Source organism: Pleurodeles waltl, chromosome 12 (genome assembly GCF_031143425.1).
Source record: "Pleurodeles waltl isolate 20211129_DDA chromosome 12, aPleWal1.hap1.20221129, whole genome shotgun sequence".
Classification (NCBI taxonomy): Eukaryota; Metazoa; Chordata; class Amphibia; order Caudata; family Salamandridae; genus Pleurodeles; species Pleurodeles waltl.
The window spans coordinates 536,736,806-536,751,298 of NC_090451.1; the positions used below are offsets into that span (position 1 = coordinate 536,736,806).

At 46.0% G+C, this 14,493-nt stretch overlaps 1 protein-coding gene across 2 annotated transcripts in view; it reads right to left on the reverse strand.

Annotated features, from left to right (window-relative positions):
- Nucleotides 1-479: 479 nt before the first annotated feature.
- Nucleotides 480-14,493, reverse strand: part of GLG1 (golgi glycoprotein 1) — a 619,378-nt gene continuing 605,364 nt past the window's right edge. The window contains exons 26-27 of one of the 2 annotated variants that reach the window (XM_069217558.1): nt 2,260-2,423; nt 480-836 (exon numbers count right to left, since the gene is read on the reverse strand). In XM_069217558.1, coding sequence (XP_069073659.1) covers nt 812-836; nt 2,260-2,423 — 189 coding nt within the window. In that variant the 3' untranslated portion in view covers nt 480-811. Of the gene's footprint in view, nt 837-2,116; nt 2,424-14,493 lie in introns of those variants that run through there. The other variant, XM_069217559.1, reaches the window with a different exon arrangement.

The following is a 14,493-nucleotide window of genomic DNA, read 5'->3' on the forward strand; positions in this document are numbered from 1 at the left end:
CACACTCCACAAATACCACCTCATTCATACATTCATGTTGCTCCTCAATACCAAATATTATGTAAGTAACCTTACTAAATGAGTCTTTTGGAAACAAGTCCTTGCTCTGCTAATTCAGATGATGTCATTTTCGGAAGTAGATTCATGTCTCGAGCTATGTAGTAAAACTGGATTGTTATTCCGAAGTAGTTGGAAGCTTAGGAGTACTGATGAGTTAAGGAATCTACAAGGAACATGTATCCGGTTAAAAATAAAAAAAATACTACAGAAAATAAAAATTACCTTTACTGCCCTTTTTTCTGAAGGTGTAATGGCGTCTATGATATCAAGGTACTCGACTTTAATTCGGAAACATCAAGCTTTTCTACTTTTAATTTCTTTGAAATTTGTCTTTGTTTAATTTTCTGAAGAAAAATCCTGTATACACGTAGCACGGGGTCAGAGGCACAAGGAGGATTTAAATAAACGTTCACAAGCCGTAAGTTAAAATCATCTTTATTATTTTGAAAGGACAGTTACACCTCTTGATTTCTAAACACCAGCAAGTTTCTGTTCTGAGCGTCCATGGCACAGTCACCGCCAAGTAAGGAGACAGAATCCCAGGGCTAGTGCCAAAGTTCAAAAAGAATTCATTATGTTCAATTAAAAAGTATTTCCACTTTATTCAAGTTACTCTGGTTGCCATGGAATAAAGGAGAATGAGACAGGTGGAGTAGGTCTTCCACGGATGACACTGCATGAGGTGGGAGGATGAGTAACAGCAAATCATGGGCGGCTTCAAAGAGACATCATAATCCATCGCAAAAAAAATTTACATCAACAATTTCTCCCCAATTCTGCAAAGAAAAAAATATACATATACATATATATATATATATATATACCCCATCTGTCAATTTGGCTGCTGGCTACTAACAAACATATCAAAGTATTACTAAATATTTCAACAACTTCTCTTTACAACGGGGCCTCTAACTCATCCCACCTTCCCTGCCCATCACACACCCCAACTCACTTATGTTCGCCATACCAGAGTACTCTAGAAATTACAGTCCGTTTCAACCTGGCACCTACCCTGCTACACTGAAGATTATGCAAGCAAATGCCATTCAGATTCTCCCATACCTGTTGAGGTTCCTATAGTTACTTGGGGTATGTGTGCACACATGGCAATATGCCACAAAACCAATGTTTGAAAGTGACTGCAGAGGTACAAGCATTCTTAGATTGTGTTAAGTCAATCTGGAACTCTGGAGACATTTAAATAAATACATCTATTTTGGGGAATTAAAATTTCTGGTTAATCATGTCATCTGAATGTATATGAAACTAAGACTTGGTTCATGACTCATTCTTTTGTTGCAAAATTGCAGCTTTCACAGCAAGGTTGCATGGTCAGGGCTTTCACATTGAGCAGATGGCGCTTTTTATGGGCACAATACAGAGAAACGATTTGGCAGCGGGCTTCTCCACCTCACACCTTTAATTTTCTGAAAGTCAATATCTGGGCAAAATAGCCGAGCATCCACTTTGAAAGTGACGGATCAGATGGCCATGCTCTGCATAATGTCACACCTTGATGTAGGAACCAAGAGAACTCTGTTGCAATAGAGATCCTACAGCTCCTTGTGATCTACAATGAGCGTTCCACAGATTTCAGCAAACGTTTTCCCGTTGCACACCAAACATGGAGTTGGTCTTCCATACCATACGGTTTGCCTTAAAAACATCAGTCACTGGAGTATATGAAATGGTGAGAGTGTTGCTGGAGGGCCCAAGATAAGTTACCCATGAACTTGTATTTTATTCCTTAAAATAAGTCGCACTGAGCCATGGCACACTTTTGGACTCCAAGTCTGGTTCCAAGTGATGACTTAAGAGTTGTGTTATATGAATGAAGAACACAGTCTACAGGCAGTTCAAATGATAGTCCGATAATAGAGATTGGTGAGTGGAGTCAGGAACCATAGGAGCCAGCCAATGATGCAGCCACATGATTTGTTTATTCCAAGTTGGTAAGGAAACCAAATAAATCCAAGAAAGGGGATAGAGGAAAGGATCGGATGCCTGTGGAGGCCAGTGCTGCATGCCTTGGTTGGGGATATCTCTTTTCCTCACTCTCACAGAAGGAGGGGGCAGAGGGCTTCAGCTATACAGATGGACTGTACAAAGGAACAGCACTGGGTAGGCACCTCTCAGGCTGATGTGGGCCACTTGGGATTTGGGGATTAAAAGGAAGCGTTGCAATTCAGGCTCTACCTGTCCTTGAGTTCCCGTGTCACTCGCTTGGTAAATCTGCCACACATAAGGCCCACCAAGAAGAGGATGCAGACACCTCCGCTGATCACAGAGAGAATATAGTTCTTGGAAGGAGAGGTCATCACTTGCGCGGCAAGATCAGCAAATCCTTCAGCAGGGGCCACCTAAGGAAAAGAGAACATGATTGAAAGAATAAATAAATGTGCATCAACAAAACAAGCTTACAAACTAGCACTGTTGAAAGCATGCATTCTTAAGTTTAAACCCAGTTACAATGCACCACTTAACTTGCAGGCTTAAACAATTATTTCAGCAAGAATTTAGTGCTAAACACAATTATATGCTATTGTGCTTCAAACCAATTTACTATTGTTTACTGCCTTCCAAATGACTGTACTGTGAAGTAAACATTTTGAATTCCTGAAAATAGAATACTGTCAAACTTCCTAAAATAAAGTTGGAGTGGTCTCCCAAACACTTTGGAGTCACTAAAGAAAGGCAACCAGGCAGGAAGCCATGGTCTAACATTTCCCCATCAAAGTGCCTGACAGCTCCACACAACAACAAAAATAAATAAACACAGCCGAGCTAGAGTAGTGCACCATGGTCTTTCTTTTTTGACAATGCGACTGTGGCACATCTTTACGCCAAAAAAAAAAAAAAAAAAGATTAAAAAAACAGGCTATGGCTAGAATACAGCGAGTAATATCTGATGTGTTGCAAAGAGGAGACAGCATGACAATTTAACAAGGCAATGTTGCCTCTAGAGAGGAAAGTTGATTTCTGATATAAACAAGGAAAAGTGCAAAACTGAAGCAGGTGAAGAAGGGTAAGTCTGGATTATTCACAAAGACCACGCTATCAAAGTGGAAAGCAGTCAGTAGATAAAACCAGCAAAGCTGTCTCAAGTGTCTTTGTGCAAATCTCAAATCATTAGCTTAAATGGAAGCTTACAATGACTCGAAAAAAAATCAGATTCAAACGCCAATGTATTCGACAGACAAACCTTATCATCAGTTATAAAAATTAAATGTAGATTAGATGTTAAAAGTTGCAATAATACTGCAATTAGCTTGTTTAATCTTTTGTATTTTGGCTGTTTGGTGGTGCATGCATATATACAATATACCACTACTACACACTACACTAAACTATACATTGGGCCAATTGTCCATTTCTGTCCAACAGCATGCTGCCACCGAGTGAATCTTAATTATTTCCCAACAAATTTTTCAACACTGGCCTACTTTTCTCAAGCAAAGAATGCCAATTACAAAAGTTTTGCGCTCAAGGTCATATCTGATCATACCAAAATTGTGGGTTTTCACAGGGACTGTGTTCTACCTCCATTCTATCAGAGTGGACCAGTAATTTGTGGAAAATCACTGGGTAAACTAAGCTGTTCATTTCATGGTATGTAACCCAAGACGATAAATAATTTGTCAAGGCTCAACCACACAACCTGAGTCATCTACTGGTGTAAGGCATCTAGTGGTGTAAGGCATACTTTCCTAAATGGAGGGAGGTGGACAGATCACATATGCATCTGCAAAACTAAAAGGTTCAAATTGATTATTATAGCTAAGTAATGTTTTGTGTTACCAGCAAGTGCTAATGAAGATCACATGGTGTGCACAGATTGCACAGCACAACACTGTTTCAAAGTAGCTTGTAAGAAGTAGCAACACAATATGAAAGTTTGCCTTATGAATGTTCTGGATGATTTATGTTTGTCTGGCTAGTATATGAACATAGAAGTGCTTTCTTCAGTGTGATAACCGGCTTAGATGAAGGAGCTTTGCAGAGATTGGCTGGTGGAATCTTGACCAAAAAAGCAATTGTGGCTTCCTTTGTAGATGTGGAGTGTGCTTGTAGAGTACAACATGTGTGGCTGACAAACCATATTTTAATACATTTCACAATCCACCAGCAGTTTGAGACTTTGAAATGGGATTTCCTAAACTTTGACACAAGAAAGCAAAAAAAGTTGCTTTGTCTTGTGATAAATTTGACAGATTAAGGGTTGGTAAAAATGTAGTCATCTCATAGACCAGTGGTTCCCAGCTTTTTGACTTCTGTGGACCCCAACTATCATTACTGGAACCCCGGGACCCCTACTGAGTTACTACTAGAAGCTGGGGACTCTGATCTAAACTTTGTTGATGATTTAAACTGTACACAAGCATTCAAACACATACACAAATAACACATTTTAGTTAATTTGCAAACAACTAAAAAAAAAAAAAAAAAAAATAGGAAGGTTGGAGCTTTTCTAAATTCAACTGAAGCCACACATCGTCCATACTGTATTCCGTTCGATCCACCTGCACTGCTGCCATGAATCAATCTGAGGATACTAATTTAATTTTTTGCCTCCAGTTTCAAATTCCTTGACATTTCCAGTAAGTTTTAAAATTTGCAATTGTACATTCAACTACTGTTTATACACTTTATAATCTGTAATTGAATTTTCAAAGCAGTCGCGGGCCCCTCAGGAGACCTCGTGGACCCCGGACCACAGGTTGAAAGTCACAGTCAGATTTTGCAAGCTGTTTTTGCTAGAAATCTTTACACTGACTCCTCCCTTAGTGGACATTGTGCAAGGCCATCGACCCCATTGTAAGATTGTTTTTTCACATAGCGGGTGTAGGGAAGTGCCTCATTCCAACATGGTTATCCCCAACTTTTTGACTGGTGTTGGATGCAATTCCAATTGAAAGTGCACTGGGTTCCTGCTAACCAGGTCCCCAGTGCCAGATCTCTTCCACAAAAATGCACAGTTGTTTCCAATTGGAAACACCTTTAGCACCCTTGAAGTCCCTGGTAAATGGTACCTTGGTACCTGAGGTACTAAAGAGGGTTCCTAAGGGCTGCAGTACGACTTGTGCCACCCTCAGGGGCCCCTCACCAAGCACGACCAGCTGTGTGTCTTAGTGAAGACAATAGTCAAAACACAACGTGGCACAGCTTGTGTGCCATGTCCTCTAAACACTGCATGCAATGTATGTAAGTCACCCCTCTAGAAGACCATACAGCCCTAAGGCGAGGAGCATTATTTTACATGTGAGGGTATATCTGCATGAGCAGATATGCCCCTCCTACATCAGTCGATTTTCAGTCATAGTAAGTGACCAGGGAAACCATTTTAAATGTATGTGCTGGACACTGGTCTTTACGAGTTCCCAAGCTATGATGGCTTTTCTGAATCCTAGGATGTTTGATATCAAGCATCTAGTATCAATAAACCCTCACTGATGCCAGTGGGGGAATTCAGTAATAACTGCACCTAGAGGGGTACCTTAGTGGTGCCCTCTGAAAACCTACCAGCTACTAGTGTGTTGACTGACCGGTCCTGAACAGTTGAGCCACCTTAGACACGTTTGTGGGCTCTCAAGGTGCGAGCCAGTGCTATTGTGGGACAGAGACAAAAGCCCACACTGGACAGGGGTGTTAGCACCTCACTCAGGCAGGGGGGACATTCCAGAGCAGGAAGCTTCAAAGGCCTAGCCACCTTTGTAATGTAACCAAGGTCTCTCCAGAGAGCTACTTTTAAATTCCTCCATTTTGTTTGGAAGGAATTAGGCTGTTGGGGTTATGCCCACTTCCTAGCGGAAGTGGTCATAAGAAGGGTGTAGTCACCCTGAAGCTGGTCAGTCTATTGGTTACTACCTGGCACTTCTGTAATACCCATAAATTTAGTATTTAGGTGGCACCCCTGAACCCTAGAACGGAGATCCTGACTACCTACGAAGCACAGGACAAAGAAGAGTTGCACCTGCAGAAGAGGGAAAAGACTTGGAACCAGCCCTACATCCTGCCTGAAGACCTCAATGGACTTTGCCCAAAAAGACGACTCGTTCTCCAGCAGAGCCTCCTAGAAACCCAGGAGGACTGCCTGTCTTCCATTAAGACTCCGGTAAGCAGCAGCTCTGCTTTTCAACAGTCTCAAGAAAGGATCCTGCAGCCTCAAGAACAACAAGGACCCGACACCCGAAGTGACCTCTGCACCAGACATCCATGACCTGAGGTGAAATCAACCAATGGTGCCAGCAAGGTTCCCCAGCGGTCCAGAGTGAGTCCAGTGTGGACTCACCCATCTTCAACTCCCTCAAGCTGCCGGCTGTCCCTGCACATAGGCCCCCTCTCCCACAGCCTTGTGGTGAGAGAAAATATGACACCTCTATCAACCACTGCACCTGTCAGACCTGACCCCCATCTGAGGTGGGATACTGGTGCCAACAGGTGGGATACTGGTGCCAACAATGTCCCTAGGCTCCCCTGAGCTTGAGTCCACTCTGTTTGTCCTAAGATCCAACTCCCATTGAAAACCATTAGGCACCTGACATCTTACTGCACCCCCCCCCCGAGCTCGAGTCCACTCTGAACCACTGGACTCCCCGATGACCCTTGTAGCTTCAAGAGGTGATTTGTCTGATGTGGATGGGTAGGGCGTTCCAGGCGGTGGCTGCGAGGTAGGAGAAGGAGCGTTGTCCTGTTCTGGTTTCCCTGATGCAGGGTACTTCTGCGAGAGAGAGCTGGGCTGAGTGTAGGGTCCTGTGGGGTACGTGGAAGTTGAGTCACTGGTTAAGGTAGGCTGGTTCGGTGTTGTGGAGGGCTTTGTGTGCGTAGGTGAGGATCTTGAAAGCAATTCTTTTCTCTATGGGGAGCCAGTGCAATGTACGTAGGTGTTGCAAGATGTGGCAGTGTCAGGGTAGGTCGAGGATCAATCGTGCAGCAGTGTTCTGGATGTTTTGCAGTTTGCGGGTGAGTTTTTTGTTGATTCCAGCATAGAGTGCGTTGCCGTAGTCCAGTCTGCTGGTGATGAGGGTGTGTGCGACGGTCTTTATGTTTGAGGGGGATCCATTTGAAGGTCTTGCGTAGGAGGTGGAGGTGCCGGAAGCAGGTGGAGGTGAAAGTTGATTTGATGGTTCATGCGGAGGTTGGGGTCCAGGATGATTCGGAGGTTGCGGGCTTGGCTGATGGAGGTGGCAGTGTTTCCGAGGGTGGGTGGCCACCAGGAGTCGGTCCATGCGTTGGGTGGAGGGCCAGGATGCGTACTTCGGTCTTGTTCAAGTTGCTGATTGCTTTCATGCCTTCGTGGAAGTTGTCTGGCCTCCACTGCTCCCTTATCTACATCTTCTGAGAGCTCAAGAGACCTACATTTTAATGTTTTAGTCAAAACTTTGGAAGATGCTCTCTTCCGGTTTCTCCTCCCTAGTTTATTACTAGTTGGGTAAAACTCTTAGATAAAGGGGGCAAAATAAGTGAAAAACCTACTGCCCTGTGATCGGACCAGCTAAGGGAAGGCTCATACAAGAAAGATATTAAGTTATTCGAAAATATACCATCTAGTGTATGAACCATCTTATGTGTAGGGGCCAACATTAATTGGGTCTATAGGTGCCAATGAGTCTACACTGGCTAGATGGAAGTCGAAATCTCCAAGAATAGTTAGATCATTTTTTATCAGTAATGGTTCAATAAGATTACCACTCAAATGGAAAAGGTATCTTGGCCCCGGGGGCGTATATACCACTAGACCTGCGAATGAGTGAACAACTGGTAACTTAGCCTTGATCAACACAGCGTCATAGGTTTCATTATTTAGGTCAGAATCCAGCGGGCACTGGTAATAGGATTTAAATACGACTGCCGCCACCCCTCAAAACCAGGTCTACCTGCCCTGTCCACTCTTGAAATGACATAACTGGAGGGCACAGCATCCACAAGATCTAGGCTGAGGCCTCATTTGGCCCATGTCTCTGTAACAGACCAGAGGAAAGAAAATTGGCAAACTCCACATTATGCTTAACCACTGATCTAGCACTGATAAGAAATCCACTCAGCTGGATGGCATTTACTGACCTCGCTCCACAAATTTACAATGAGCATCAGCTGTAAGCTTGGGAAAGCACACAATATGCAGATAACAAATTACATAACCACAAGTCTTACACAGGCAGTAAAAGTAATTGTACAAGTCAGTGAAGGCATGACCCATAGATAAGCAGAAGTGCACCTATGTTAAAGTTCCAGTAGGAAATTTCTCGAATATTTAATTATTGTATATGTTTCTGAAGCAACAGGGCCAGGGGGATTCAGGCCCAGGCACAGACTTGCCTTTAATGCGCGTCTGGCGTGCCAACGGCACGTCTGCGTGTACATGGCCTTTGAAACGCATCCGGCAAACAGGTAGAACACTAAATGTCCCCCATGTCACCTAGGAAGCATGCAGCCCTCACGAGATTCCCTCTGCAACAATCAGTTTAACAGAGACCACAGCAGACCGGGGAAGCAATGAAAGTTTAAAAACACAAATCACAACACAAATCAGTAAATACCAATAATAAAACAAAAGAATTCCTTAAAAATGAATTAGGATGTAATTAACGTGCAGCTGAACACCACCGACCAACGGTGCCAACAAGGTTCCCCAGCCTTCCAGAGTCCGAGTCCATCGTTATTTCATCTCTCCTGGCATGCTCAACACCTGCAGCCTCTGCACGCAGCCTTCCCCCCACCACGACCACTCCAGTAACAAGAACCCAACACCTAAGGACACCTCTGCATCCGTCACTCCTGAGCTTTGGAGAATAGGACGAAAGGTGCTTGAGTATCGTGAGGCCTGAGCCCTGAGCCCTGCTGTTGGTTCAGCATGACTGGCCCGCTACCAGAGTCTGCAGCTTCTTTTTGCAGTGACCGATCTCCATTAGAACCCATTGGGCACCCAACTCTGTTTTGCCCTCTGCACCTGGCTGCCCTGTGCCGCTGAGGGTGTACTCTGGGTGCTGCCTTGCCCACTACTCACCTTATCCCTGGGAGATTGGTCTTGTAAGTTGCTGTACTCTACTGGTCTGCAGAACTTGTTTTAACTCCCATAGGATAAAATTGCAGAACTCAGAATTCAGACTGAGTCCACTTTTTAAAGTGAAAAGAATTCCTATTTAAAAACTTAATTTTCTGGCAGAGAATGATAAGGCCTTGGCAAGTAGAAATCCCCCTGGTAAATGCAGGAGACTCCTAACATTTAATGAGGCAGATGCCAAGTCCTGATTCAGGGCTTTGGACTCACCACTAAGAGGGACAGTATCAGTTTCAGGAAGACTAGAAAAACCCAGTCAGGCATGGGTAGATTTTGTAGACTTCAGTAAAAAACAATAGGTGGCTGGCTAAAAGGTAACAATATGGGCTACCATAAAAGGCTTTAAAATTTAATTATGAAAGGGAATCAGTAAAGTACTTGTATTCAAGATAAGTTACATCTGTGTAGGAAGCAGGCTCAGTTTATGGTGTACACCTATGGTGTTGCACCCTATGAGTTCAGGCAACCCTTGGTGATAGTGAATAGGTGTCCAGATAGCAAAAGCTCTCTAGGGGTAGCTGAGGCAAGCAGCTGATTCTTAACCAGGAGGAATGCAAAGCACTTGCAATACCACAGTAGTCAGACTGTAACTCACAAGAAAGAACCATACAAGTGTTGCAAACAATAAAGGATTCTTTATTACAGCACTACTACTGGACAAGCTTTGTTATAGCTCCCTTTGGAGATATCTACACACAATAGCTACACAAAATAACCAGCAGAAATAGCATAAAATGTATAGAGCCCTATATTCCATATAGGAAAGTGGAAAGCAAAATAGTGAACCCAACCAAGGAGAGTACAGTAGTTAGCTAGGAGCTGGGGAAAGATGAAAACTTCAGAGTTAAGTACAGCAAGTGTTCCCAGCCACCAGGTGGGGAGGGGTTACCTCCCCAGTCATCCCATAAGCTAACATATGGAAGAAGTGGTTGGAGTTTGCTGGTTTCCTTGGGGTCTGCTGGGAAGGGTCATAAAACACACAGACAAGTGGAAAGTTGGAGAGTGCCCCACCCCAAGATACCCCGAAGACAGGAGTAACTACACCAGGGTTCCAGATGCAGAGGGGAGAAGGGACTCAATGAAAGCATTGGACTGCCCAGCTGCTGACGCGAACCGTGGATCAGGCAGGTGGAACCCAGGGAGGGATTCCGAATGTGGAGGACCTGAAAAGGAAGGAAACAGAGCCTAGCACCGTTGGAGGTGCAGGTGTGCAATGCCCACCCTACTAGGTGACGTTCCTGCAAGTCAGTGGAAGAAGTCTGGCTGCGGGGACCAAGTGCTGCAGAAGATCCCAGGAGTTGCCTACGAGCTGTTGCCCTCTATGGTCACCGCATTGCAGGGGTTCTGTGCCCAGCAAGGTCACAACAAGCACTGGCAAATGCAAGCAGAAACTGAAGATGTATTTGCAACAGTTCGGGGACCAGCAAGGTCCAGAGGACTCTACCTTTGAGGGGGAGGCATGGCTGACCCTCAGCATGTGGGAAGGCCAGCAGAGGTCTTTGGAGCCACAATGAGTGACCCACAGGCAATGGGCACAGGGAGTCACAAAGAGGCCTCAACAGCACAACCAAACAGAAGTCCCACATCACAGGACAGGGGTTGATCTTCGAGTTGCAGAGTGCCAGGGCTTCTTGGTGCCTCATCTCATGGAGGAAGTCAACAAGCCCTGGCAAGAGCAACAGTCGCGGTGCACAGGGGTTTCAGTCCAGTGGCAAGAGCAGGGGCCCACACTCTCCCATGTTTGTCAGAAGACAAGCAGGAGGAGGCCACAGACCCAACCACTTTTGATGCAGAGCCTTTCCATGTCCGTGGGACAGCAGACCCCACCAGCCAACCGACATTGTCTTGAGGTGGCTGCGGAGGCAGGAGAGTGATTCCTTCACTCCAAGGGAGATTACTTTGTGCTTCCAGGTACAAACTGAGTCCGTCCTTGTGACCCTGGAGGATGCACAGCCTTGGTTTGGAGGACAGGGACTAATAGGGATAGGAATGTGCGCCCCCCCCAAAAAAAAACAAAGGGAGAGGACACAAGGAAGGTGTGCCACCCTCAGGGACAGGAGCCATTGGCTATTGCCATCTGACCCTCAATAACTTCCGACCTTAGCCACCCACAGCCTACACACTAGGGAGACCAAAGGCCACACAGGAGTTGCCACCCTCACCTCACACTGCAGCTACACTTGCTCACAGACTATCTGTGAGGGGCCCCAACCCCCCCCCTCGCTGACTGTCCACTTACTCCTCTCTGGGGGTCTCCTCAAAGACAGCACCTCATTACATATAGGTGCCACTGCCATCTACTTGAGACAATTCATTAAACATGGTGGCAGGTCGCTCCAAAAAGGATACCTCCATCAAGAACTTGTTGGCTAAACCCTCTGCTAAGAAAGCAGACCACCGTTCTGGCACGCCACCTTCTGCCTCACTGCAGGCAGGGCCTTTGAAGGGAAACACCATGCAGGCTGGTAAGCCAGTACCCAGCACATTCCGGGAGCAGCTCTTTGGGACACAGAGGACATTGCAGCACTTAAGCGGGAGGTGGCAATGGAGTTAAGGAACTCAAGAAAAACATGGGGCCAATTGGTCACCATTTGGACGAACTGGAGAAATCTGGTGACTGTCAGGCGAAAGAACTAAATGAACAGTCAAGGGCATTTTTAGAGCCGTGTGACAAAAACAAGGACCTCTACTACCGCCTGGAAGAAATGGAAAACCGGTCATGTCGTTCAAATATCCGGATCAGGGAAGTGCCTATGCAGGTGGACTCAGGCAAGCTGGAGGACTATGTTATCTGCCGGTTCCGTAATGTGGTCACAGAGCTGCTGGACAAGGATCTAGTTTTGAACCGCATGCATAGAGCTGGCAGGACCGCGATGACCCCCAGTAGGCCCCAAGCCATCTTGACCTGTGTCCACTCATTCAGATAGAAGGAGCTCATCTTGGCTGTGGTTCGTGACACACCCAAGATTACCTTTGAAGGCACCAACATTGGGATCTTCCAGGATCTCGCAGGTTATGACCAGCCACAGCCTTCCTACACAAGCCGGGGGTTCACTACAACTGGGGTCACCCCTTTCGACTTGCGTTTACCTGGAACAAAGAGAGACATACTACCCGCACTCTGGAGGAGGCCCGAGCCATTCTAGGTCTAGACTTAGTACCGGATGACGAGAACCACCCATCCAAGACTGGAACACCTGCCTGACCCACTGCCAAAACCAGCTGTCGTCCTATGTGCACAAGTGCTCAGCGGCAAAACCCTCAACAGCTGAAAGCCAGAAAGAACACGTAGCTCTCCTGGGCAGCTACAAAAGTATGGGAACACACCGGACCCCAATGGAGACTGAATGCATGGACAGAATGTTTGATCTCACAGACCACGTGCACATCTTTTGCTGCTACGACCCAAATCTTTTCAGAAGCCATCTGGTCGGCGGAGCTGGGGCTGTGGCATTACACCACTGATGTGCGGCGGGGCTCCTCTCTTTCCTGAGGAGTGACTGCAGAGATGCCGGATGGCTGTGGCCATGTTTCCCCATCGCATGTTGCGGGTTGACTCCCTGGTGTGGGAGAGGAGTTGTTTTGTTTACTCTATAACCTGACATTCTCCCCCAGTAACACCCACCTCCCATGTATATTTTGGAAGATTCCAAGCTGGTGTAGCCCACCAGTAAACACCCGTGCACCACACACTTCACTGGATTCCCCCCCATCCCATCAGGTAGTGTGTGCTTTTAATGTCCCAGTTAAACACAATTCAAATTCTCAGCCTCGATGTCCGAGACTTTAATACCCCCATAAAGCGTAGAACACTCCTTTTCAGCCTCAACAGGGGCCAAATGCGACATTTGCCATCTGCAGGAAACACCTCCTCAGGGAGGACTGGTGTTGCCTACGATCTCCTTGGTTTGATTGCCAATTTTTCAAGTCTAGTACTCCGAAAAAGGATGGAGTAGCAATCTTATTAGCTTTACACCTTCCAGGTCGGGACATACAAACGCAGGAAGAACTCACTGGCAGGCTACTCTCCCTCTGCACACCTACATGTTCACAGTGGCCACATGATATGCCAAGACGATCAACAGGAGCCCTTCCTAATTGATGCTTTTGGTAAAGTCATGGCATCTCTGGACACTGATGCACTGATAGTTGGGGACTTCAACTTAGTCCCTGATTTCAGTTCCACAGTCAGGGGCCATGACCATACCCGGTCTCAAGTGGTTGCAAGATGTGGGGCTCGTGGATGTCTGGCATGCCCAACATCCCATAGACTAGGAATACACCTTCTCAGTCAAATACCTGCATAGATCTCTTCTTCGTTGGGCAGTTCCTGATGGCACACATCACAGACGATAGGAGTTGCCACCCACTCCAACCACCCACACATTATTACACTATGAACTCCATACCACGGAGATACTGGCAGCCATTGCCCGGCTCCCGTCCAGGAAGGTGCTGGGTTAGGACAGCTACCCGTCTGACTTACAAAACCTTCCCGCCAACCCTGGACCCTCTATTGGCACACCAATACAACTCCTTCAGCGCTTCACAGATGCTCACTGATACCATAAGAAATGCCATTATCACAGTCATCACTAAGCATGGGAGGAATATGAAACACTGAGCATCCTACCATCCCATTTCATTGCAAAATGTGGATGCAAAAATGGTTTACCAGCATACTTGCAGCTCGGCTAGCACCATATACGCAAGTTCTAATTGACCCCGACCAAACCGGATTTAAGTTGGAGAGAGACTGTAGTGACAACATTATACACCTCATCTCATAGATCAGGCCCATTGTGCCCAACTATCAGCCCTCCTGCTGCTGTTTGATGCTGAAAAAGCATTTGACTGTCCATTGGCCATGCTTGTGGGAAGTTCTAGCGAAAATTGGCCATAATCTCTGCTTCCAGAAATGGATTTGAGGCAACTATGCAGCAACTAGGGTGCATGTTAGAGTGAATGGAGTACTATCAGCCCCCTTTCTTATTGAACGAAGCACTAGGTAGGGCTGTCCCTTGTCTCCACCCTTCACTTTGTACATACAGCCCTTGGTGGAGCAGATATGGGGCGACCCACTGATTTCAGGTATCCCTATGGATGGCAGAGAACACAAACTGGCCGTGTATGCAGAAGATGTTAATTGTCCCTTACTAATATCTATACTTCCCTCCTGCCCTTAATGTCAGAGCTAGAACCTTTTAGCAGAATCGCTGGATTCAAAGTCAACCTACAAAGAACTCAAGTGCTGGGACTTACGACCCCACACGCGAACTGCCAACAACTTTCCCTACTTTTCCCCTTCACCTGGGCTACAAATTTATTCCACATTGGAGAAGATGGCAGAATTAAACTATGGGACGCTCCTA